The sequence below is a fragment of the Mycteria americana genome, chromosome 13 (assembly GCF_035582795.1).
Source record: "Mycteria americana isolate JAX WOST 10 ecotype Jacksonville Zoo and Gardens chromosome 13, USCA_MyAme_1.0, whole genome shotgun sequence".
In the NCBI taxonomy this organism is placed as follows: Eukaryota; Metazoa; Chordata; class Aves; order Ciconiiformes; family Ciconiidae; genus Mycteria; species Mycteria americana.
In genome coordinates, this window is record NC_134377.1 from 7687028 (window position 1) to 7712774 (window position 25747).

Consider the following 25747-nt stretch of genomic DNA (forward strand, 5'->3'; position numbering starts at 1 on the left):
AGGACTGCCTCCCCTGTGGCAATGGAGGACACAGCTAAAAAAAAAACCTACAGAAAAACCAACCACAAACTCAGAGCAACAAGAAGCTCTGAAGGCACCTACAGCCTCTGGAGCCCAGCAAGGTAGAAATCACCTTGTCAGACACCTGCCACTCAGGCTAACTGTACTGTGAAATACCATGTCTGAGAAATAGAAGCAAACCCAAAGTGTGCCTTTTCTTTGTTTTAGCAATCAGAGTAAACCAGCTATGTTGCCAGTTGCCCAACTCCATCCCCAATGTGCCAAAGCCCACACCAGACAGCTTACTTCTAAATCTTTATTTGCTTTCTACACAGAGAAAACAAGAGGAATGTTGAAGCAGCAGTATTTAAACACACTAGCAGGGAGCCATCAATCTGTGAGAGTGCACAAAATGCAACACAGGGCCATTTGTGCAGTGGTCTCTGCTAAGGGGCAGGATGAAGGTAGGTCCAGGAGCAGGCTCTTCAGACAGACGGGAGAGCTCTACGCAAAGGTGGAGCCATTCCAGCCCACATTGGCAGCGTTCATGTCAAAGTAGTTGATGTACACCCTGCAGAAGAGGCACAGGAAGACACAAACAATGACCTTATTAACTCATTTATCTAAATAATGAGTGAGACATTATTATAACAGTGAGACAGGATAACAGGACAGGGGACAGTGCTTCCCATTCCTCAAAAGAGATTAAGCTTTATTTTTACTGAAATCTAGCTAGCTTTTCTGGTAGAGCCTCTAAACAGTCAATATTCCTCAGAGTCCCTGGAATTGTACTTTTTTTTTCTTTTTTAAAATACAAACTCTACTTTAGTCAGGGACTGTCCAGACACCAGACAGCTTTTGGTTAGCAGCCTGTCAAGAATTTCCAGAGATCAAAACCTTTTGTTTCCGAGCACTGCAGTCCTTCACACGTGTCAAACGGACAGGCAGCCTTACAAATGCCAAGCAAGCCCTCAGGGCCAGCTCTGCACTTCTCCCTTCCAACCCAAGCACGTCGGTGGCAGCAGGTTCTTCCCGTCCTTCACTGCTGCACACAGACACTCTCCCAAGGCTCCGCAGCCTGCGCGAGAGCTGTTCACAGCCTGCTGGTTTCTACTTTGCCTGTCAGCTCCAGCCTGTTACTGCTCCTCCCTTGTGCTTTCAGCCTCCCATCACCAGAGGACATCACACCTCAGCGGCAAAAAACACACTGCACAACTTGTCAGTCCTCTGAGATTTTTCCCTACTCTGAGAACAGGAAGCCATTTAACAGAGGACTCTCAAGGGAAAGATGTAGGCATCAAACTCTTAACTCGACATGAAAAAGCTGCAAATGATCACTCTGTATTTTCTCAAATACATGGACTCATTCCTGGCTTTTTGTATTTTTAAATTAACTTTTCAAAACAGTTTCAGTGCGCCAGATAAACGAGGTTAGTAACAGCATGTCCCAGCCTTACCTGTCTGCAGATACATGCAAGTGCTTAGAGATCAGATCACACAGGAGCTTGGTGTAAGTCTTGTTCTGCTGCCCTCCTATTTTGCCGATGCTGTAAAGGCTGCAGAGCGCACAGGGATCAGTGGAGCCCCCGAAGGACATCATCTGATCAGGTATGATGTGCACAGCGATGTACTGTGATAAGAGAACAACAAGTCACGGGATATCTCACCTTCCCTCTCCTGATACAAACTTGCTTTAGGTACCAACTTTAAACAGCGCAGTTGTGTGCTGTATTGTGGCCCAGGCAGCTCGTCAGTACTGCCCCCTCTGCGCCCTTCCAAGGCTCAGGCACTGCAGCCCACATGGGTGGCATGGCAGTGCACGCTGCGGGGATGCCCCCAGCCTGGTTCTCAGCTTTAGGAACGAAGGTTGTGTTTGTGCAAAGCCACAGGAGAGACGGGTACTCCTGCCTGCCGCAGCACCGCCGCTGCACAGGGCAAAGAGCACACAGCTGGAGATAAAGGCCTTAAAACTGTATTTGCGTGCCAGAATTCACACCCTCAAATCACTGAGTGAACCACCGGGCCTGTCTAAGAGCCCGTCTGCAATTCAGCCCTATCGGGCTTTGACTTCTCAGGCTGCAGCGGTCTGGCCCAAGACGGGCTGTATCCGATCCTAGGATAATGGAGACCAGCGCAGCTCAGGATCTGTTACTTCGCTTTGCCAGAGACCCGCTGGCCTGGCGGATACCAGCCCCTTCCCCGAAACGTGCCGCTGGCACAGCTCCGCGGCTGAAATCCCCACTCCCGCGCACAAGCGCGGACAAGTCTCCGGCGTTGTAACTACTTGAGCACCCAGTTTCCTGCAGGCCAGGTTACTGCTCCGGGCGGCCAGGCCGATGGCCTCCGGAGGGGCTGCAGCACAGACGGAGGCAGCGGCAGGCCTGCCGCCGCGCCGCGGCTCCGAGCAGCGGGGCCCGCAGTCACGTTGTGTCCGCAGACGCTCCCCTCTGCGGCCGCGGCCCCTCCGCCCCGGGTGGGCAAGGGAGCGGGCGCAGCCCCGCGGCCGCTCCGCCGGGGCCTCCCCTCAGCGCCGGGCACGTGCTCGCCCCGCTCCCGGCCCAGCCCCGCCGCCCCCATCCCGGGGCGGCCCCCGCTCCCGCCGGGCCGCAGCCCTCCGCCTCCGGCAGCACCGGCCCCGCCGCCCGCCCTCACCTGCGCGGGCTTGCCGGTGGCCTTGGCCAGCTGCTGGGTGAGGTCGCCCAGCAGGCTGTCGGGCACGGCGTCCTTGCAGACGTTGGTCTGGATGGCGAACATGGGCATGGTGGCGGCGGCGTGGGGCAGCGAGGCCGATAGCAGGAGCGGAGCGGTGCGGCGGGACCGGGGGCGGCACAGTGGAGCGAGGCAGCGGCGACAGCGCTTTTAGTACGCGCGGGGCCGCGCCGGCCTTAAAGGGGCCGCGCCCGGCGGGGCGGGGGAGGGAGCGGAGGAGGGAGACTGCCTCCCCAGTCTGCTGCCCTTGCTGCGGCTAACGGCTTCCCTCCCGCGGCAGCGTGCCGGCCAGAACTCTCCCCCTTTCCGCCGTTATTCGTTTGCTTTGTTACTACCATTGAGCATTTTTTGAGGGTGTGTTGTAGGCTCCTCCCTGGAACCGAGTCCTGCCGCGCTGGGCAGTTCATACATAACCTGGTATCAGCGCATGTGGTACTACAGCTGTAAGCACTCCCGCTGGCTTTTGCAGGATCAGGGCCAAAAAGGCCTAGAGGCCCTAGCTTGGCAGTTGCAAAAAGGGATACTAGCCCTGTCTCCGAAGGGGATTTTTTTCTTTTGCAAAATAAAAGCACATTTGTACTTCTTTTGTTTTAACTGTGTGTGTAGCTTTAACATGATGTATGCAGAAACGTCTGACTTGCTGGCATGTTAATTATTCTCTAACGTTTTTCAGTCAAATTGAAAGTGATCTATTACTCCTCAGCATCCTCATTTTCACATCATATTTTTCTACTGGAAAAAGGCAGAAGTGATCTTTTTTTGCTTAGAAATGAAATGGTGCGTGTCTATTCGGAGGTGAGAGGCAGCCTGAGAGATGAGCCTTCTGCTGGGCTGTGTGATGCGATGCACGTAGGCTGCAGAGGCCGCGTCTCCCCACCCTGCCTCTTACACTGCCGTGACTGCAGCGTAGCTCTGCTGTGCTGCTGCGCTGCTTGAAATGACTCACGGGAAGGCTAAAGAGAATCGGGCCCAGAGCCCTCTCCACACCAGACGTTTGACACACAGGAATCAAGCACGTGTTCATTTTTAACAAAGTCCCAGCACTGCTGCTGCTAGAAAGCTTGACCATACATACGTGTTACACATGTGAATACACATAGCCCTGAAGGAAGAATAAGGGATGGTATTGTATGGGAATGCTTTGGAGGGGCACAGGCTGTAATGCTGACAACTGGCAGGACGGGAGTACTTATTTTTTTAGTGATTAACAGTGCTATTAAGAACTAATATCGCCAGCTCCCTGCCATTGCATGATGCCACTTATTCCTCCTACCTTCCTGCCTCCTAGAGTTGTTGCATGGAGGTAGGGTGGGAATTCTGGCAGTGCCAGGAGAAAAACTCAAGAGCAATGTCAGCACCGGTGTGCTTGCTCTGTGGCATGCCAGGCCCAAAGTGACAGACCCTGGCCATGCTGCCACACAATGGAAAAACACCCACAATTTCATTCTCTTTTGCCCTCTTGACTAAGGAAGAAGCAGTGCATACATTTTCATAGCTTCTAAAGATGCGTTTTTAGAAGTTAACCAAATACCAGTATGTATGTATGCACCCCTCCCCCACATGATTGCTCCACACTCATGCATTCATACATTTTCTGGATGCAGAGCATCTGTTTTAAAACACAATTGCTTGTGATTAAAATAAGAACAATGAAGAAATGTGTCTAAGGGCAAAAAACTGCAAGGTAAAATGTTTTACAGAAATATACCAAAGAGCATTCTAATGATGTGCCAGAGAGACAGGCAAAGAAAGCCTTTACATTCTGTATTAGAGTATAAGGATTGTTAGCAAGTAGAGGTGGTCTTAATTGTACATGTGCCATAAGGTACCTTAGGAACACACATTTCAGAGCTTGGATGCTCTTGGGAGTAAGTCCGAAAGCATCTAGCACAGAAAGGCTTCAGAAGATACATGGGGCTGACAGGTGCAGTTGTACATACCCACCTGCATCACAGTCAAAACCTGAGCACAGAGCAACTGGACCAGGGAGGAGGAGCCAGGAGAACATCAGAGAATGCTGGTGCTGTGGCTGCAGAGGCAGCAATCTTGGAGCAGGTGGCTTTATGAAGAAGGCAGATTGATTTCTGGAGAAGGAAACCGCCTCCCCATGGAAGGTCCTGCTGTGTTTAGGGGCTTCGTAGCCATTCTCCACAAGCAATTCTGCCAAAAGTCTACCTACCTCGTGCCACGTCTTCCTTCCTTGGGCAGCTCTGCAAGGCATTAAGTGGCATAAAAAATATTTAATAAGATATACTATACTTAGATGCTAAGTAGCATGATGCTTCATTGGCTGTGCTGCTTTGATTCATCAAAGCAGCTTTCATGTGTTATCTCAACAAAGCATTTTTGCAGGTTGAGGTACAAGCTTGTATTTAAAAACTGTGGCTGCAAAGCACAGCTGTGATAGGGACAAAATGGGATGTTCACAACAGAGCTCAGAACAGGGGTGAGATGGGTTTGCTCTTCCAGGAAAAAAAAGTTACACCTAATTTCAGAGATTCAGGAAACAGATCTGTACTCAATCTTTCTATTTTACTTTGGAAGCAAAATGCTCTTATTTGACCCAGGGCTTGAATAATAAACATTTATATGGAAGTCTTCCTTTTGGAATTAATTCATTACTTCGGCCTCTGGGAATGGCTCACTGTCCCTCTGCCTCATTTTGAGCTGTGCTCTAATCTTCACTGTCACTGCAAATTGTTCAATGGATGAAAAGGGGAGGGCAGAACAGTGAACAGTGGGTTTTTCCACTTACTCCCTCTGCCTATCCTGAGCCCTGGGAGACTTGCAGCACAAGTTTTTCTGCTAAGCAGCTAGAGGTCCATGTAGTGCTAAGATCTAAGAAGGACCTTGTCTGCAGTCCCTCCCTTTTAAATAAGAAGCAATCATGTCTTTCCTCCTTTTGAAGGGAGGGCCATATGCCACATTGATAGGCACATCTATTGACTTAAATGTATTTTGAAATCAAGTCAAGATAGTTCTATTTAAATTTGGCCAGGCTGTTGAGCATGAACAGGGCAAAGGCATATCCAAATGGAGTGTTCATCTTCACACAAAAGACTAAACTGTTCTAAAAAAAGAAAAGCTTCTGTTAAGAATATTTTGAGAAAGCACCTTCCATCTCAACCACAGGCCTTTCCAGAACAACAAGACAGTCATAAGGCTCCTGCTGGACTTTTACTTTTATTCAGCAGCAGACAGGATGTTAAAACAGCACTGGGTAGCAATGACTAAGGCACCACTGACTTTTACATTCGTGCCAAGTACAGGTAACATGACTAGAACTGCAGTGTTCAAAAACCATGGTGAGGGTTCAGGAATAAGCTGTTGCCATCTGAGGCCACCTCAAGCAAAGGTAGTGTTGTTCCAGCCTACGTTGCCAGCACTGATCTCGAAGAAGCTGACATAGATTCTGAAAGGGAAGACAGACACTGTTAGCTGCTGAGGGCAGAGTGCTGCAGGCTGGCCAGGGTGTTCCTGCAGCAGGACACATGGCCATGCTGTAGACTATCCCCCAGGGCTTTACACTTCAGGCCTGCACTGCAGCTCACTCAGCAAGTTACACATTTCCTTTTGCAAGTTCTGCAGCCATGTTCGAGTGTTGCATATTCCACCCCCCCACCTTTTAATGCCTTGTCTACTTGCATTCTGAAGTTCCTGGTGTTTTTCTACTTCTTGTTTTAAGGAGACCTCAGGACGCTGTGTTTTATTTACAGTCATTTCTGGAGCAGATTGGTGTACCTTCAGGAAAAGGACTGGAAATGCTTTTATGTAAGTGGAAGCTTTTGTAATAGACCTCCACTTGTACCCCACAGGCAGTAGGGAAGTGTTGATACATGCTACTCAAGTTATCAATTTAGTAATATCAGGTTATTGTGTCTGTACCTGGGCTTTCGCACATATGAGATCTGTGGGTACATGCAGTACCTGAGCCTCCATCATTTTACCTAAGAGATATTTTACAGCTTCTGGGTATTGGCATTGCGGCACATGCAATTGCTCCTTTCCTATTTTTAATTGGAGAGTTGCTCTATCGACTTGACATTTAGCCTCTTCAAGCGGCATGTTAACAGAAGAATAGCAAAGGACAAGTCTGGGATTAATAGTTTTAACAATCTGTGGAAGGTCATGTCAGACAAGTTGCCGTATGAGCTCACCTGTCAGATGGTATTTTCAACTGTTTGTTCAGCAGGTCACAAAGCAATTTGGAGTAGACCTTGTTCTCCTGCTCCCCTATCTTGCCAATGCTGTAGAGAAAGCACATAGCACAGGGGTCTGTGGATCCACCAAAGGACATCAGCTGGTCAGGAGAGATCTGTATTGCTAGATACTGTTGGAAGAAGAAGAAAGGAATATTATTTTCCTTTGCCATGTTAGGAAAAGTTTTGAAAATCCAGGAAGGTATTTGTATACCTAAACTACAGTGAAAATAGGTGCCTGCCTATCAGTTATGCTTTTGAAATTCTCCTGCATGTACTTCATTGCACTTCCAGATGTCCTAAATATTTTCCTGCAAGTCCCAAAGATGAGAAGGTATACCATTTGGGAATATGCTATACCATTTGGGAATTCCCATGTACCTCTTTCATCTCTTGCAGAATGGCTGTATTCTTAACTAAAGGTACTAGCAGCACATAAAATTAAAAAAAAAAAAAGAAAAAAAAAAAGAAAAAAGCAGCAGTCCCAGGCACTCAGAGATGCTTTTCACCACTTACTAAAATGCAAATAATTTCACTCTTGTTCTTTGTTTACCCTGTGGCAAAGATCCTTCCCTGCCTGTTGTCTTGCAACCTTCAACCCCAGCGTGCCCAATTACCTACTGAAAGATGGGTTCTGGATGCTCAGCCCAGGTACACTGTTGGAAGGAGGACCCTGCAGTATTGTCTTTACCGACTTTGAATTTTGGTAGAAAGTTCAGGTGTTCCAAGAGGTCAGTGACCTGCAATACCTCCAGAACCTCCTCTGAGCCACGGGGCTCTCCCTTCCTGTGCGGGAAGGCCGGGTGCGAGTGAGGGGTGTGCAATTGCATTGCTGCCACCCTACGTTCCAGAGAGATTTTGCACCTCACTGGCTCCTGCTGCAGTCTTCCCTGCTGAGGTAAATGTGAACTGACACAGCAGAGGTCTAAATCAACATCCCCCTCATTAAACAAAATACAGTCTAATCCTACTTTTGTTCTTGATAGCAGGAAAAATAGAAGAATGTATCTATGTTAATATTAATGACCAGCTTGCAATTTTCACTGCTGCTAATGCACAGTGTCAGATCCACACATGGGGGAATCCAGGGATCAGTTCCTTTGGCATCCATCTGGCTTCTGTTCTGTTCTTACCCACGTTTATTAGCAGCGCCTCATTGGAACTCAGCAGCAAATAACTGTCCTGGTAAAACATGCTAGCCTGAGTACCAGGAGTTGTTGGTAATTAGCCTTGGCCATCATTTACAGCTTGTTTGGGTGCAAGGTGCATCAGACCACAGCAGTACAGGATAAGCCAAGGAGATCGTGCTGCGGTACCAACCGCTTGCTTGGCCCTGTTCTCCCCTGGCTGGACACCCTGTGCTCCCAACTTTATGCCAAATGTAGGTACACATATGCCTTTAACATTTACCCTGGAAGCAGATTATTATTATTAAAAAAAAAATGAAGCTGAAGTGGTAATCAGCATTATTTTCTTCTTAGAGCAGTTTGAAAATGTTTGAAACAGTTTTTTCAGTAGAAAAAAGACCCTATTTGATTAAAATTAAAAATCAGTATTTTTTTCAAATGGTACCATTTCCTGCGAGAGGAAAGCTCTGCGTTCCAGCCCACCCTAATCCTTTCCTTCTTTCTGTGTTATAACTAAGAGACTCTCCCTTTCCTATTGCCTCCTTTGTCACGAAGATCTTGATGTCCTCTTCAAAAAAATCTCTTTGTTGTTCCCTGTATATTTCTAAGTCCCATTACATATCCCTTCCACACTGCTGCACAAACCTCTTCCAGCTGCATCCCAGCCCTGGCCTCTAGCTTTATATTCAGGAGCTGTTATGCAAGAACCACCAGCTGACACCCCCACCCCCCCAACAGTAAGTATTTGTTTGCTAGACTGATACAAAAATGTTTTTTTGGAGAAGGATAGAACACATCAGTTTTACATAAAAATTTCATTATATTACTGCGTGAGTTGGGGAAAAAAAAAAAATCTTACTCCTATTTACATTTAAGCCTGCTTTCTGTGAAGACAAGGCTTATACAAGCCTAAAACACACTTCTGACTATTCCTTAAGATAACTAACTTTGGTCAAATTTGGCAGAAATTGATTTCCTACATGTTTAATGAGACTGGTTGATTGCATAGAGCTCCATTACTGTCCCTAGAAAAAGAGGGGCCCCTTTATCAGACATCAGACAGTCTGCCTGGAAGAGACACAGTAGAACCAGGCTTCTCCAGGTCGATTGGCTTTTTAACTGGACATCGAATCAATTTGATGAGACCATACAACTGTCTTTTAAAGTCTACAGCCATACAAAAACAAATAGAAATATTCTAATTATCAGTGCTGAACTAAGAATGTCTAATTGGTCAAAATGTCAGTACTATTAACCATCCCACCACTGGTGGGATCCATGGCACAAGTCCAGTGCAGAAGCTGACTGGAAGTCACAGAAACTTTTATAATTTTCCTCTAAGAACTAGCTGAAATTTTGCTGCAAGTTAAGCTGGCTGCTTGCTGCCTTATACCACTGAGGAAATAAAAAAAAAAGTGTTCCCATCTCTTCCATAACAGCCTCCCTCTTCAGCCTTCTCTCCTAGAAGAGCCAGAATGTCTGTTGATCCTCGCATTATCTTCTTTCTTTGGCGATTTCTCTTTGGTGCATCTCTAATCTGCCTACCTCTTTCTCAAAGTAAAGGGCCTGAGACTGGATGGTGTACTCCTGCTGAAGCTTACTTCTAGCCTGTGCACAACAGAAGTGAAATTCCCCTGCTCCCAAGCATTGTCTTAACTCTTATTCATGTTGTAACCCATAACAACTCCCCAAATCCTTTCCTCTTTAATGAATTTTTCTCTCTCTTGTGCAGTTTGACTTACTAATCAGCTATTGAAAGAAAGCTTCTTGACTTGAAAAGATATCTCTTACTATCTTCTTGAATTCTTACTGGCTTCTGTGCATACAAGCTATTGTCATCTGCACATCTCAGTCTACCGAGTCATTACTGGAAGTGTTGACTAGATCTGAGCATAAGACACTACTGTGGGACTGTTTAAAATGTTCCTGATTTTGACAAAACTATGCCAGCTGCTCACAATTTTCTTCTTACCATTTTTAAGACATTCCAAAGTTTGTTCTAATATTTTCAGTTATCCCACCTGGTTTTTAATTTTGTGTCCATTTTTCCCCCCTTGTTCCCTTCTCAGGACACTTCCACCTGTGGCAGTTATCAAATGATTGCAAAGGGGTTCTGAGATCTCTGTTGCCATCTTAAGTAGTCCGGGGTGACTACCATTTCAGAGCACTTCGTTTCCATGAGGAGCAGATCTGCTCAAGAACTTCAGGCGTCCCAGTGGGCAGAGAAGGGTTTGCTGCAGAGCCCTCAATCCTTTTCTGTAGGCACCAGAACTTCATTCTTTCTAGGGTTTCAAAGCATCACTCCCAAATTAAAATAAGAAACATTTTCAGAAAACACTCATTTGCTAGTGAATATGTAGAAAGGGTATTTCACCAAGCTGCTAAAGATCTATAGCTGATTCACTTAAGTTACTGCTGCTGCAGCAAGTAAGGAGTAGCTAATGTTATAAAGCTTATAGCTCTACAGAGGAGCTTTCACTTTGTTTTTCAGATTCATCAACAGTCTTCAGTAAACAACTGATACCGTGACTAGTGACCTTTCAGGATTGATAAAGAAAATAAAAGCCTTATAAGACATTATAAGACCCTTAATGACAGTATTTCAGTACTTCCCCTTAGTAGCATATTGCTGTGGGTTTTGGCAGGTAAAAATCCCACAGTTTGGTAATGAAAGCAGCAGACAGATTTTACTCTGGTGTTTTGACTACAAGTAGCAGGATGTCACATGGGTATTTTTGCTAGATGTCCAAGCAAGCCAAATACCTTATTTTTTTCTTCAGCTGTAACCACTAGGCTACAGGCAATTTGGTGGCAGATAACAAACACATATTCAGTGGGACTCGGCAAGGAAGTTAGAGGGTGCGGCTTGCTTTCAGTCAGCTAAATTGAGAGGTATTCACAGAGATACCTGCATATACATACCCACACACATCCAGTGTCTTCACCTACATAGAGACCTACATGGAATATCATCATATACAAAGCTAGTTTAAATACTTTAAGTGTTTTAAGGCCTCAACAGAGCTAAGTTACAGCAAAAAAATATCTGATATTTGTCCAGAGAGAAGACTCTAAATACTGGTGAATCATTAGGTATATTAGTTTATAGAGGCTATCAGTGAGAAATAGCTCATTGCATAGGCACAGCTGACTAAATAAACATTTGAGCATATGGACTTACCTGTGCTGGTTTGCCCATTGCTTTTGATAACTGCTGGGTGAGCTCCCCTGTGAAAGACTCTGGAACTTCATCCTTGCTTATATTTGTGTTAACAATGAACTTGGGCATCTTTGGATTGTCAGAGGGTTTTCTTTCAGCTCACCTTATTCAGCTTTGTTTCTAACTTACCTGCAAGATGGCTTACCCCACTGTGCTAGTAAGCACCTCAGGAGCCTTTAAATAGTCAGTGATACCTTCCTCAGGTGTACCTGGAGGGGTGGGAGTGCCTTGGGAGAGATGTGGCTGCATGTGCCATCTGCAGGCTGCTAATGCAGAGAGCTTTTGCTATGCAATGTACAGCTTTCCTAGGAGGGAAAGCGGGCTTTTTGCACTCTGGAAATCAAAGCAACCAAAGTGACACTTCATATTTGGATACAGCCTGATTGTGAAAACCAGTGAAAAAGCAAGTGTTTCAGAGACTGTTTGAAAGTGGAAGAGTTATAATGTGCCTCTTTATGCAAGTCTTATAATTGTTTAAAAAATTAGATGGACGCCTCAATTGTGAGGCCTGGAACTCTTTCTGTGGAATAGACCGTAACAGAAAAACCCCAGTAGCACATGTTGTGGAGACCTTCCCTGAACTGTGACTAAGTCATGACAAAGATGCCTTAAAATCGGGGTCTTGATTTTCCACTGTGATGAGAACTAGATTCTACATACTCAGAGGAGGCTTGTTTTCAACTTTCTCCTTTGTTGTGCAAATAGTTCCATAACAGTCAACAGGATCTCCTGACAGACAGGAAATCCACAGGCTTTCTAAAATGAGCGGGTTTTATCCAGAGTGGAGTATGTGGCAGAGCTGGGGTCAGTTCTCTTTGCTACCTACTAGAGCCTTACATGAGAGGAGTGATTTAGAGGGGTCATGGCATTTGGTAGGGGCTGTTCGCACTGAGATGTGTGTGGGGAAAGCACATTGAAAATGCCGATGGGGATAAAATAAATGGTTTGTTAATCTCTCCATATTAAAGGTGATGGGTGTCTTTATGCCCAATAGTTTCTGTGAGATAAGGGCTTTTCTACCCACTCCATTCCCCAGCTTGCGGAGAAGAGGGAGAGCTTTCTATAGCTTGCTCTAAATGCTTGTACTGCAATGGTGTAGTTTAAACAAATACTTTTAAATGGTGAAATTAACCTCCCTATGAACATGCTTAAGTTGATTGTGTGGCATATGTTGATTTTAAGTCAGTTCCTTCCCTGTAGCACCCTTGCTGTGAAAAGCCAGCAAATAAAAAGTCAGGAGATTAATTACTATGTGCCAGTCTTCATCTACAGCCCCTGTTAGTGGATTGTGTCTCCTGTATCCAAAGCATTCTGAAAATAATGAAAATCCTGAGAAAAAATCCAGAAATAAAGTCTGTTTGTACAAACAGAATTTTCAGGGCATGTTTCCTATGTCAAAGCATTAAAAACAAACTCAAGTGACAGGTCCATCGTAAGGAGAGGAACTGCTGTTTGTAATATCGATGAATCTTTTCTTCAGTGATTAGTTGAAAGCAGGTGGCATGATCCAAAGCATTTAGTCACAAATCAAACTATAGTTAGTGGTCACTTGGAAAAACTTAGACTGTATTTTCCAATGAACTTCACAACCTATTTTTTCTGCTGGGTACAATAATCACTAGTTATTCGCAGCTTGCTTACATAAGAAGAAAAACATTTCCAAAACAAACTCTATCTTCTCTGAAAACATCTGATGTAATTCCCAGAAGCTTATGTACCAGGTTGGAAATCAGATCCTTAGACACCACAGATGCTCTTGGGAATGTGCTTTAATTTATAGGAGCCATTTTACTACTTTTGCATACAATAATAACTCTGTTTGGCAGGTCCTCCCTGCCTAGAGTTACTAGGATGTTCTCCACTGAGATTTCCATTACATCTCCAGAAGGATTGTTGTACAGTACAATTTCACTTTCAATATTTTTTTCCTGTTACCATGGCTGGAACCTTTTTTCCTAATTTACTGTGCTAAGTTTTGAACCCATATCTGCTTGGGTCACCCTAAACCACGTATCTAGGTTTTCCTCTATCAGCCTGCTAGGCAAATATTTTAGACTTCTGTGTTTCCCCAGCCTCATGACTGATGATCATTTAGCCTTCTTAATCCTTCCTTCTTTGTCTTCTTAAATTATTTCACTTGTTCCTTCATATTTCTGATACTCTTCTCGGAACTATTTGTCAGCAGTTTCCTGATTCTGAGGTGCTTAGAGCTAGTGAGGTCTTGTTTAGGAAAGCTCAATAACAAACTGTTCAGGTATCTCTGGCATTGGACAGGACTCCTGGGAACAAGAGAGACCAAATGAGGCCCAGGGTTGTGGGTCCAGGGCTGTGAGCAGAGCCTGTATGTATGTTCTTGTGGCAGGATTTGGGCCCTATGAACTGTTAACAAAATGTTTTAAAACTTCATAAGGTAGACTAGCATAAAAGGGGTTTTGTTTTAGAAAAAATCTCGTTATATCCAGTAGATCCTAAAACTAAGTGATGAAATTTCCTGTGAAAATATTTAGATAACAGCAAGAAATAAAACTCTAGCATAATGACTTTCGTATCTGTATTCAAAAAAGAAAAAAGGAATAAGACACAGAAGAGCTTGCAGTCTGTTTTTAATGTTTCCTGTTTAGTTCTATTGCAACATTGTTTCCTGTCTTTTCTAAGAGATGCAAATTTCTCCTCTGAACATTCAGAGTTTGGTGCAGAACAACTGTTCCTTAGGAAAGTTATTTTCAGTGACTGAGGTTTCTTTTTTTCCAAAATTCAGCTTGTTGAACTCTGCTTTTATTTCCATGATTGACTTTCCCTTGGTCTCAGGGAGATACAGGTAGATGAAAATTGCTGATAAAGCAAGGATTCCCAAAAAGATAAGGAAGCAGAAGGGTCCAAGGTTATCCTGCAAGCAGAAATGGGAGACACTGTAAGGAAAATAAGAATCTCATTTCTATTTCCCTACCCTTGGGTGCAAGTCTGTGTCTTAGTAATTAAAATGCAAAGGTGTGCTCTATACACAAACCAGGATGGGTATCAAACCAGGAGTTTCCACTGGCCACATTTGACCTGAGTCCAATTGCTGCTCCTCTGACAGGCCTGGGGGATTCCTGAGCAGGTTCGGTGTTTGGACAGAGCTCTAAGCTTTGCATGTCATTGCAATTTATTGCTATTATTTTGCTCCCTGTCAGCATTCAGAGGTGTATTAGCCTCGAGGGAGGCATCCAGTTAGAGTCACTTACAACAATCAATGGAAAAATCATCCCAAGTACAAACAGTCCCATCCAGTTGATGCAGCCAACAATCAGAAAGGCTGATGGTCTGAATGACTGGCTGAAGATTTCAACCATGATAGATATAGTGGCTCCAGCTGAAAAAGAAAAGCAAAACACAAACCAGGTGTACTTGTTTCCTTGCTCCTGTCAAAGATCCTCACAAGGGCAGTGGTAGAAAATGGCAGACAGGCTGAATAGGTGGCCTGCTGGCAGGCAGCCTCTGCTATGAAGGTGAAAGACCTTGATTCCAGAAAGGGACTACACAGCTGTTAAATTAGGACTTCAGCTGTTAATTTAGGTTTCTCTTGTACATACTGGAATCCTTTTTCTGGTGCCAGTGGATCTGTGCAGTTCCATATTGCACTGGTAGCCATTGTTAGTGCAGTAATTTAAAAAACCAACTCCTGTTTTGGCTTCTGTGGTCAGTTCCACCTGAAACATGTTGGTAGGCATAAAGCTTAACTTGTTAAGTTAATGAAGATGATTACTATAATATACCTGGCAATGCCCAGAATCCTGTTTTAGCTGAGTATTTTAAAAATGGTTCTGAAATTTCTGTCTCAAACCCTCTGGAGAAGATGATACTGTATTTTAAATTATTTAGGTCCTGTGATCAGCAATAAAATTCAAGATGTCTGTATCCTTTTCCTGCCTCCCACTTGTACATATCTGCCCTTTCCTCCTTAATTTCCAGAACTTTTTACCATGGGACTAGTCTGTTCTTCCTCTGCCAGTTGTGCCACCAACCAATATGATACAAAAGTTCCTCCCAACATTGCCATTGATGTACTCACATGGTCCAATTCCATAGAAGATAACGAACAGGAAGATCAAGATAACACTGAAGTAATGCATCCAGAAAAACTGATGCTAAAAGTGAGAAACCAGTGATATCAGACCATTAGATACATGACAGAATAGCAGAGCTCTGTATTTTCTGCCACTGACTCAAGTTTTTGTTCATATCCTGTGAGGCAAGACCAGAAAGGTGGGCTGATGCTGTGTAAGTAGCCAGAAGGCTGCTGCCTCTTTACCTGCAGTGACAGGGTCATGGTAAGGAGCGCTAGCACAGAACACATCAGCGTGTATCCTCCCCATAGCAGCACCTTCCTCCCAAATCGGTCTATAAGGGTGCTCTGAAAAGCAGAAAACACGGGTCATAAATCCCAGTTCTCAAATTAAATAATTCCTCCCCTCTCCATGTGTTCTTCACAGAAGACTTATCTAAATAATAGCCAGAAATCAATGTCATTTGAGAGTCTCTTAATTCCTAATGAATTTGATTAGCTTCTTCAAAGCTAATTCATTATTAATTAAACTTTGTTTATTTGTCAACCCTAGGCTGTTGCTAGACAGTTCCCTCGCTTGCTTGCTGGTATATATCGAATTGTGCACACATACACACACACATCTAATCCAGAATATCAGAAAATTATTTTACAGAATAAAAATGAGTCTAAAGGCATACAGTCGTGCAAATAATTTGGGAAAAGAGCTACCTTTTATCCTGCATGTGGTTCTGCAGAAGCAGGAAGATGTGTCTTAGGTTATGCAAATCTTCCCCAAGCCCAGTTACAAGTAAGGAAAAGTACAATTGTTGACTACATTAAATTTTTCCTTCAAACTCAAGCCTGAAAAGACTTACACACAGTATAGAGGATAAGCATTCACACAACCCAACTCCCAGGGACACGTATGGGATAAGGTATTCTTCAAACCTGGCTGTGTGGAATACTTCAAAAGAATAGAAGTATATCTGAAAAATGCAGAGAGGAAATGCACCTGTGAAAAAAGTGTTGCAATTCTGATGCAATGCTAAGCTGGTTCAACAGCCAGTAACTTAGAAGGGTTTTTAACACTGCCTAGAGTTGTCTCTTGTTTTGGGGATAAAGAGAACACTCAACTGCATTGATTCCACAGAGCTGCAAGGTGGTCATGACAGTCATCAAGATGTAAAGTTGCCAGCGCAAAGATGGCTCTTTTATTACTTCGAGGACACGCAAGGTTTTCGTGCTTGTCATTGCAACCTTCTCCTTCATAATGTCATCAATTTCTGCTTGATGGTCTCCTTCCCCCCAGAGCTTCCTGATGGCTGTTGGAGAGAAAGAGGGGAGTGGATTATTCTACTAGTATAGCTCCATCATGAGTGGTTACGTTAAACCCTTTAGTCTGCCTGTCCATTGGCATAGGCATTAGTGTTGGTGCTGTCTGCTTCTGCCATCTGGTTGGGTCTGGGGCAGCAGGCAAATGGAAGAATTTTGTTTCTCTGGTTGTCAGCATAGCATATCTTTCTAATGTTGAGTTGACTTAATTGTAAACAGTAAACATTTAAGTACATTTTACTTAATAAAAAAAGAACTGCCTAAACCATTTCCTTTAAAGAAATAAAGTAGTTCCCACCAAAGTGGGAAATGTTACACATGCTAATGTATATATATCTATCTTTCTTGTCTTAACTGATTAAATGAGACTGAGTGAGGCCCCAGGTTATCACAGATGTATTGCCATAGGTACCTCAACTGTTTTATTTAGAACTGCCTCTGCTATTACTCTGTGGCACTGCACTGTGCTGCACAGCTCTGCCCTGCTTTCTTGTCTTCTACAGAGGCTGTCACTCTAACATATCAAATGAATTATGTGAGGAAAGTAGGCACTCTACCTTTCCTGCAGGCTTCCTCATTACCCTTCTGTATCAGGAGGTAGGATGGTGAATCAGGGAAAAATGGGAGGGTAACCAGTTGAACCAATGCTGAAAGTCCACTAGATGCTAACAACCATGGCCACAAAGCTTCGCTTCCTAAAATCTCCCTGGAAAGTGTATGTGAAACAAAATTATGTTGAAATAATGGAATGAATGTTCAGAAAGTTTTTCTGAGTGATGAGGATTGCTCAAATTCCATTCAAGGATGCAGTGGAGCAAACACCTGAATTGATAATTCAGCAAATTTCACAAATTTGGCTATTTTCATTTCTGACAATTTTAAAGAAATTATTTGGCATTTTGAAAAACTTTCTAAATATCATTAGGGTCCAATATGCTGTCTAGAGAGCTGATGAGGCTGATTTGACCACTGTCTGACCACAGGACCAAAACATCTTGCTAAGACTTTTCATGTAAGTGTAGTAAATTTTGAAGGGGAAGTGCCTGATAGAAAGGGTGTAGAAATAAGAAGAAATCAGATTATGAGTAATTAATTTTTATTTCTCCTGTATTTAAAACTATATGTTTGCCTCAAAAATAATAAAAACTTTTCTTCTGGCATAAGCTAAGGCCTGTTTTGGGGAAGATGAAAGGGTTTCTCAGTCACTGACTAGGTGAGAGGGTAAGGTTATAGAAAGATTTCTACTACTTTTAGTGTAACCTGATAGAAAGATTGGAGTATTTACCGTAGTCCAATAACCTGTCCTGTGAGTTTTCCCAGTGTCAGAAAAACAGCAACTGTGGAGTTGGTAAATCCACGCAGCTTCTTGGGTGAAATCTCTCCTACATACTGAGGATGTATATTGAGAGAAAATCCTTTAACATAGAAGAGGATAAATGACTGTTAAAATACTGAGAAAAGCTTAACTTTCTGACTCCATCCTCTCTTACATTGTTTCCATTCACTCTGGTATTTGGATTAAAATTTCTTGCGAAAGGGGTGATGTCGTTCACTTTTATTAACTGTCTAGTATATTTGCTTTAAAAATCATTCTTCAAGAGTGGCAATACCTGTAGAGACAATCCTGGGACAGCAAGGATGCTTGCTCTCCATAGTGGCATGAGCACATACCTGTACCAATGCCATAGAGGAAGCGTCCGACCAGAATCATCTCGAACGATTTGGCTGTTTTACTGAAGGCCATGAAAAGTGCAGCTATCAGCATGATCAGGTTGGTGCCCATTTGGCACTTTTTTCTGAAAAAAAAAAAAAGCCCATGAGAATTTAGTGTGAAATAAGAATGTCTTGTACTCTTTTGACTAATCTTGCGGTGACAGGAAGCATGGTACAGCAATTCCTGCTGTTTTGAGGCATGGCTGAAATAATTTTGACTTTGGATAGTCAAAGTGATTCTTTAAAATTTCAGGATCCTTTAGATTTGAATTCATTAATATTTCTTAGCTTAGAATTTAAACAGTTGGAACACTTCATCAGCATTTCCACAGTATGAGTGGGGAAAGAGCTCAAAGAACTGGCCCAGGTTGTCACCAAGATTTTTAAATGGCTAGAACTCCTCATAAAATGTCAGCTTGTTCCCCAGAAATAATCTGAGTCCATGGCTCCCACTCTAGAATTGCTCGTATTAAAGACACTCTTGGCTAAATGGTTATGATCTGAGATGGCAGAAAGAGTTCTAAGAGGCGTATTTCAAAGACACTCTGTGTGAATCGTGGGCTGGTATGTTCACAACCCTGATGTCTCAGGCTCAAATCAGTGTCTTTTGCACTCAGTTGTTTTGCTGTGATGCTTGCTAGACAAGAGTCCTCTTGCACACATTAAGGATTCACAGAGATCCTCTATTTAGAAGGCTGTGATTCAGCAACTAGGTTATCACGTGTTAAATAACCCATGGGAGAAGTGTGTGATCTTGTTTCCAGTCTTGGGAGACCCTCTGAATGTGGGATGAGGCAGTGTCCCACAAGAAATTTCTTGGGGGCACTTACCTGATAGGAAAGAACACAATTGCAGGCAGGCTAAGATGGTTTGTTGAGACCCATATGAGGGGCCTCTGGATCAGTGGGTTGTGGAGCAGATCTTTAAGTGCATCACACCAAGTAGATATGTTTGCCAATTTCTCTGCAAATGAAATTAGTGGTGTTACACACAAGGCACTGAGAACAGACCAGACGGGTGAGGAATCCTTTCTCCATCCAGTGGGAAAGAGAGTTTGGAACTGACTTTCAGTAAAATGGATTGCCAAGAACAGAGATGTCTCTTGGATAATTTGTTTGGCACTGATTGTATCTTTACAGCATAGTTACAGGTGATTTATTCTTTTCTATTCTGTTCACATTTTCATTAGAATAGATCTGAATATCTAATATAACGTCATCACCCCAGAATGAATGTATTTAAATGGAAATCTGGCTCTTCTTTGACACTTAAGGATATCTTCCACACAGTGCCTTCCAGGTGGTAACTGCATATAATGTGTTACAACAAGACACGCAGCTCCTTTTTTGAGGTTGTAGAGCTTGGGAGATCTTTATGAGAGTCATAGGCAATCTTGAAGAGAACACGAGGCAGGTACACTATCCTGCTACTGCCAGAGGCATTGATCCGGTGATGTGATGATGAATGCATCCTTTACAGAAATACAGTTCACTGGGGAGAGCAGATAAACAAGATAAAAGACTGCTTGCTACTTGAAAGAGGTGGATGTGCTAGCAAACCAAATCAGTTTAGGCTTCAATAAGACCGCTTCAACAAAGAAGAGGTTTATTTGTTCACCTTGGTATTTCCCTGTACTCTCTGACTATTGAGCTGTTACAAGAAACACTTACTTCCTGTATTTTGTAGTCAGGTAGCCACAGCAGAGGCTACCCAGGAATCCTCCTATCCCATAAACAGACACAATGAAGGACCACAACAGCATGATTGTCTCAGGATGGAGGGGAGAGCCATGTCGCTCTATCCAGGTTTCATTAATAAACTTCCTGATGTGCTGAAAAATAAAATGGGATTTGACTGGACAATGGGTATAAGATCCCTTTGTATTATTTGGCTGTTGCACTTCAGATCTAGCCTGTGGCTTTAATATTCGACTTCTTTTGAGACTAACTTTCTTAGTAAAACAAGTTAGCTGAGATCACATTGCAAAACCTTCACGTTTGTACTGGTCAGTAAACCTCCTGAGGCAGCATGCTGGAAGCACATTTTCTGCCTTCCTTTGGAGGCTTGTACACTATGTGGTAACAATTTATGTAAAACAGAAAGTACCATCCTGTTCTTTAAAGGAGAAGAAGTACTCTACAGAGCTGATGTAACTGTTAGCCCGAGAAAAGGCATAGATGTATCAGCTGATGCTCAGTATATTTGAAATCTATGCGGGAATGGCAAGCTCAGGCTCTGCTTTTTGTGTTTCCAACCTCAGGGAGATGGCTACTTACCACAGAAGGATAGTTGATGACAGAAATATGGAATCCATATGGGAAACTACCACCAATTCCCAGCACTAAGATCATTTGAAATAGTCCCTGGAACTGAACCTGTAAAGCAAAAATAAAATGCTCCATCAGCTTCTCATTAATCTAGTTTTGTGCAGGGCCAGAGCCTTCGTAGCCACACTTGTCCTTCCCCTATGGAAACCTGCATTGTCCACTTCAAATCCTCTTGGATTTAAACATTTTTCCAAAATCTCTCTAACCTACTGCCAAAGTACAATCATCAGCCACGGTGCCATAGCAAGACTAAGTGCTAGTATAAGTGTGATAATCCACCACTTTTTGCTTGCGAGAAGGAGGAGTTTTAAAAGATGTTCCTGATAGTACAGTTCTCACTGTATGCCTGCGATATATGACAGGTTGGCTGGATAAAGGTGTCAATCCTGGATGTGGGGAAGATGGAATCAGTTTCCTTGTCTGCAATCTGCAGTAGACTATGTACATCAAACCATAACGTTATGCCACAAAAGTACAGCATTAAAAATCAACAACATTTTATTGTACTCTCTGCTTTCATTTCTGATTGTGTCATATCTTCAAGCATAATAAAGAAAAGATCCTTTTAACATTCAACTTTTTCAGAAAGTCATGGACTACAAAGAGAAGATAATAATTTGGAAAAGCCACTGTAATTGCATTAAAACAAAAGTCTTCCTGAATTTGATTTGGGATATAATTTATCCATTCTCAACATTTTATTTTTTCTACTTATTTAACCATGAAAGTATGTTCTTGCATATTGAAGGGCTTGGCATCTTCCAGGCTAGGGAGATACTGTCTGTCTGTAATTTCCTTGGTCAAGGATTAGGGACTGAGATACACTGGCTGCTTTGATGAATGAAATAATTTTAACTGTAAATAAGGAAAAACAGAACATATAACTACTCAGACCTTTTTGAGGTATGTGATACCACTGGTCACCCGTACTGTTTCCCAGTGCCTGCAAGGCTAGATGGAGCTATCCTCAAACAGCTTAGACTGTACCTAGCAGACCAAACCTAGGATAATTGTGATTTTAGCCCCATCAGGATCTGTTCAGGGTCCTTTGGGGTTTAACTGCTTCTCCCTTTTTATTCAGTACATCACAGGCCAGGCCAGGACACCATCTCTGTATAGAGGACACTGTGCTCTATGTTCTTTTCATGTCAGACATGAACTTCATGAGCTCACAGCTTTTTGGAGATCAGTGCCTGGATGAAGAGAAGCTGGTAGAAAATGCAGTCAGGCAGGAACAAAGTAATGCAAGCGTGAATAATGCTGGACTGGGAGATACTTAGAAGAACACTCTTTTTTATTGTTCTTAGGTCCATCCTTCAAGAGCTTGTTACTTAATTAGTCCACAGCTGGATTTCCCAAGTTATCACATGACAAGAACCAAGAAGCTGTGGACCAGAAGACTGTAAATTTCCTTAAAAATCCTGTCTCAAATTCAATGGATTTGCTAATTGGCAAAAGCATTCAAACAAATTAAGAACTCACCTTCTCTCTTCCTTTTTTTTTGCAATAGACTTACAAATTAACAATTTTAATACTTAAAAAGGAAAGCAAAATAGCTTCTTGCTGGCAGTTGAGAAATGGAGCAAGAAATACTTATCACTTCTTCCCTTTTTAAGACTATGGAAACTCTTGAGGGATAATACTAATTATCTTTGGATGAAATGAGGAAAGTAATTTATTTTAAAGCTTATGTCAAGAATTTCTTAGCCTTTTGCAGTACAGTTAATCGATTAATTACTTTGGGAAGTAATTAGAGTGCTTAATAATTAGTATTGTTTTCAGTAATTCAGAAGACAAAAATACAATAGCATTATCAGTGGTGGAACTGCCAGGACTTTTGTTAGATTTTATTTTATTTTATCTTTATTTTATCTTTATTTTATTTTATTTTATTTTATTTTATTTTATTTTATTGCATGGAAAAGACTATGCAACATGATTTTCATGGCCCCAAGCCCCATTGCCCTTGGTGACGTTTAAATGTGGAAGAGAAAGATAGTCTCTGTCCCAAAAGAGCTTACAATCTTTAAGGACTCCGGATCTTCAGTATTATGTTAGCTTTGTCATTTATAAGTCAGAGCCCTGAGAAAAAGTGACCAGGTACTCACCAGGTCAGAGAAGAAGGTAGCCATCTCCTATCAAAGAGCCGATTCCTGTTGCTTACTGGCTAGTACCTGCCAAAAGAACAAAATGCTCGCATTATGCAATAGCAGTGTCACTGAACTTGTTCCATGTTATTGAAGTTAAATTTTACTTCAAAGGTTTTTGAGTTAATTACACATATTTCAGCTGTTGTACAAAGTTTAGAATTGTTGGATTAAATATTTCAACTAATGGTTGTGTCTAGCCCAAGTAAACAAGATGGTCTCCCTTGCGGGGAACCTGTATACTTCATGAACTCTGTCTTGTGCTAGGGGGATAGGGAGCTGAGACATCGATTTTAAACATTATTCCAATAATCATAACTCGCTTAGTTTTCAGTATAAGCTGAGAAACATAAAGACAAAGTTATCTGCTGGGAATCTTAGATGGGGCTTGGACAGTGAACTATAGGACTTTGACATATAATAGGAAAGAGCTATTCTCTCTTCATGTGATGGCAACTGGAGCACATCGTAACTTAATCATTACTTAAAGGAATTGAAATGTTCCGTAATTTTTGAATGGGGTATAAACTTAACTATTCTGCAGTGGCACACCAGATTTGACCAGCTGAATATTTAATAGTAGCTGGTTTCCCTTTGCTGGGAGAGGAAGATTCAACGCCATGCACAGTTTTGTCTGGCATTTGCCGTTAGTATATTTATTTTTGTGTCTGTGAGAAAAAAAGATTGCTTTGAAACTGTCCTGTAACCTCCATAGCTGGAGTGCTGTCTCTTCCTTCAGACAGAAAATTCTCAGGCTTTAACTTCATTTATTTCATAGTTAAGAGGGTTTTGTATGTATTAAGTTGGTAAATGGCTTAAATTTGCCATGTATGCTTCAGTTAAAGAAGGTGAGGATGAAGAAATCATAACGGGCTTATTGGATGCAAGTAGGTCATATTTACTAGAAAATACATCACATGCAAAGAATATTCACAGAATCTCTAGCTAATGCCTGAAATGTAGCATGTGGCACCACCCGGCCATTTCTCCCGTCCTTATGTGGTCCTCGTGGTGAAATGTACTTTGTTCATGTGTGCTGAGAGTTCATGATGGGTTTTTTTTCCAGATTAGGTTCTCCAGCAGACAAGCTGTTGTTAGAGCACAGGCAAGACTGTCCCTTTGATGCTAAGAATTAATTTCTTTTTCTGTAAAGTTGTACAAAGTTGAAATAACATAATGTGCATCTGACAAAGGAAAGAAATACCATGCTAGCTGCTAGTATTTGCCTTGCTTAGATGATATTGGGGGAAGACACAAGCAGGCAATAATATGTAGCTACCAGCGTGGGGCATTCCTTCTCAAATGCAGCCTGTGGCACATGTTTTCTCATGTTCTGCTTCACCCACTTCTACTTAGTATACTTTATACATATTGTAACTTTTACTCCTTGGTCTTGTACCTCAGTTTAGGATTCCTACTTTTGGTAGGTTAAGAGTCTTCCTCCTCTAATGCCCTTAATGCATAATGTCTTTTGCATTTATGTTGATTAGTTACGGCACTGCTTCTGTGCTCTTACTACTTACACTGTGCTGCGGCCCCCTTTATTAGATGTGCAATTTCATAATTAATGCTAACAACTAGTTAGCAGATATCTTACAGATATCCTTTAGTCATAATTGTGATCAGGACAGTAAATCTCACAGCAGCAGGTCATTTAGTCATTTATCTTGCAATTTTACAGTCACGTGTGACACACATATGCCAAGCTGTGCTAAGCCTTCCTTAATACAGGCCAACTAGACCAGATCTATGTTTTTTGTGTCTAGCTGACAGCAGTTCACTGATCCAGTTTTTAAGTGTTTGTTTCTGCCTCAGTTGTAGTCAGTATTTGAGACATTTCTTACCTATCAGCTGATGTCTCTGGAAGAAAACGTATATGTAGTGTTCTGAAACTTCTGAATGACTGTCCTCTTTGTCACCTCCCATGTATATTTGAACCGTACCTTTTTGCTGTTTTGTCCCTTGACCAGACTGTTACCAGAATACAGCTCTTGCTCCACTGAGCACAGGCAAAGGTTGACCTGTGCTCCAAATAGCTGTTCCGCTTCGTTGTCACATTAATGTTCCATAGGGCATCCGCTCGCTTCCTGGTGAGGATCTTATGGGGAAGGCTTTCCTAATAACATCTAATGAATAACTGAGATCAGAGAAGTGGCTCACTAGACAGTCACTCCAGCAATGCTACATGATGCCACTCTGCTTACGTTTCCAAAGACTTTGGGTATTGTTGTAATGGAATGAAGAATGTTTTCAGAATGACTGGTTAGGAAAAGAGAATTCTGTTTTGCAAAAAGTTGCGATTTCTTTTCTATATTGGTACTTGTCTCCAAATGACTGGTAGTTTTAAATCACATTGCTATATATATATATATATGGAACACTACAAAATTATTGAGCTTTTCTGACTTTAAGGACACTTCATGTTTCATAGATTATCTTTTAGTGAGAAGTCTCAAGTGTCCCTCAATGCTAAAGACAGGAATAATGAAAAACGCCAGTCATGGAAGGGTATGTGCACCGATAACATTTTTTCTAGTCAGCTGTCTGTAAGGAAGATCCTGAAGTTGGGAAAGAAACATTTGTGGAGGCCAGAAGTTTTATTACAAGGCAATCTGCCATTTTTATTATGTTTCACATTTCCAAATAAAAATAAGCAGCACTTAAGATGAACAATTGAATTAATATTTTGAATAGCCTTATTTGAGTTGAAGTAAACGTGCCAGTCAAAGCAATATCAGAGATAAAAACCACTTATTTTACTGTGCAAGTCTAGAGTTTAGATTTTAATTTGTATAGTGTGCTCCACTGCGAGCCTTAGCTTTTTTCATGTTCTTGTTAATAGTATTGCTTTGCTACTAGGACTGTGTGAGCCTCTCATTAATAGAGGGAAATGTGCAGAAAATTAGACACTTTCTAAAGAAAAGCCAAGTCCCATGAGTTTGCATA

The 25747-nt window shown here is 42.4% G+C and overlaps 3 protein-coding genes across 3 annotated transcripts; all 3 read right to left on the bottom strand.

The window, feature by feature from the left end:
• Positions 1 to 302: 302 nt before the first annotated feature.
• LOC142416584 (macrophage migration inhibitory factor) lies at positions 303 to 2969 on the bottom strand. Its single transcript, XM_075516303.1, has 3 exons — positions 2653 to 2969; positions 1458 to 1630; positions 303 to 571 (listed from the first exon to the last, which is right to left on the bottom strand). Exons 1-3 carry the CDS (start codon positions 2758 to 2760, stop codon positions 505 to 507), a joined length of 348 nt encoding a protein of 115 aa, XP_075372418.1. The 5' UTR covers positions 2761 to 2969; the 3' UTR covers positions 303 to 504.
• A 3085-nt stretch (positions 2970 to 6054) lies between these two features.
• Positions 6055 to 11324, bottom strand: LOC142416562 (macrophage migration inhibitory factor-like). The gene is made up of 3 exons (XM_075516266.1): positions 11217 to 11324; positions 6867 to 7039; positions 6055 to 6121 (listed from the first exon to the last, which is right to left on the bottom strand). The coding sequence occupies exons 1-3, from the start codon at positions 11322 to 11324 to the stop codon at positions 6055 to 6057; spliced, it is 348 nt and encodes a 115-aa protein (XP_075372381.1).
• A 2611-nt stretch (positions 11325 to 13935) lies between these two features.
• Positions 13936 to 22786, bottom strand: LOC142416511 (solute carrier family 2, facilitated glucose transporter member 11-like). Its single transcript, XM_075516139.1, has 12 exons — positions 22763 to 22786; positions 20604 to 20702; positions 19998 to 20158; positions 18286 to 18410; positions 17900 to 18029; positions 17172 to 17320; positions 16417 to 16604; positions 16158 to 16268; positions 15547 to 15648; positions 15307 to 15382; positions 14480 to 14607; positions 13936 to 14142 (listed from the first exon to the last, which is right to left on the bottom strand). Exons 1-12 carry the CDS (start codon positions 22784 to 22786, stop codon positions 13936 to 13938), a joined length of 1500 nt encoding a protein of 499 aa, XP_075372254.1.
• Positions 22787 to 25747: the final 2961 nt, after the last annotated feature.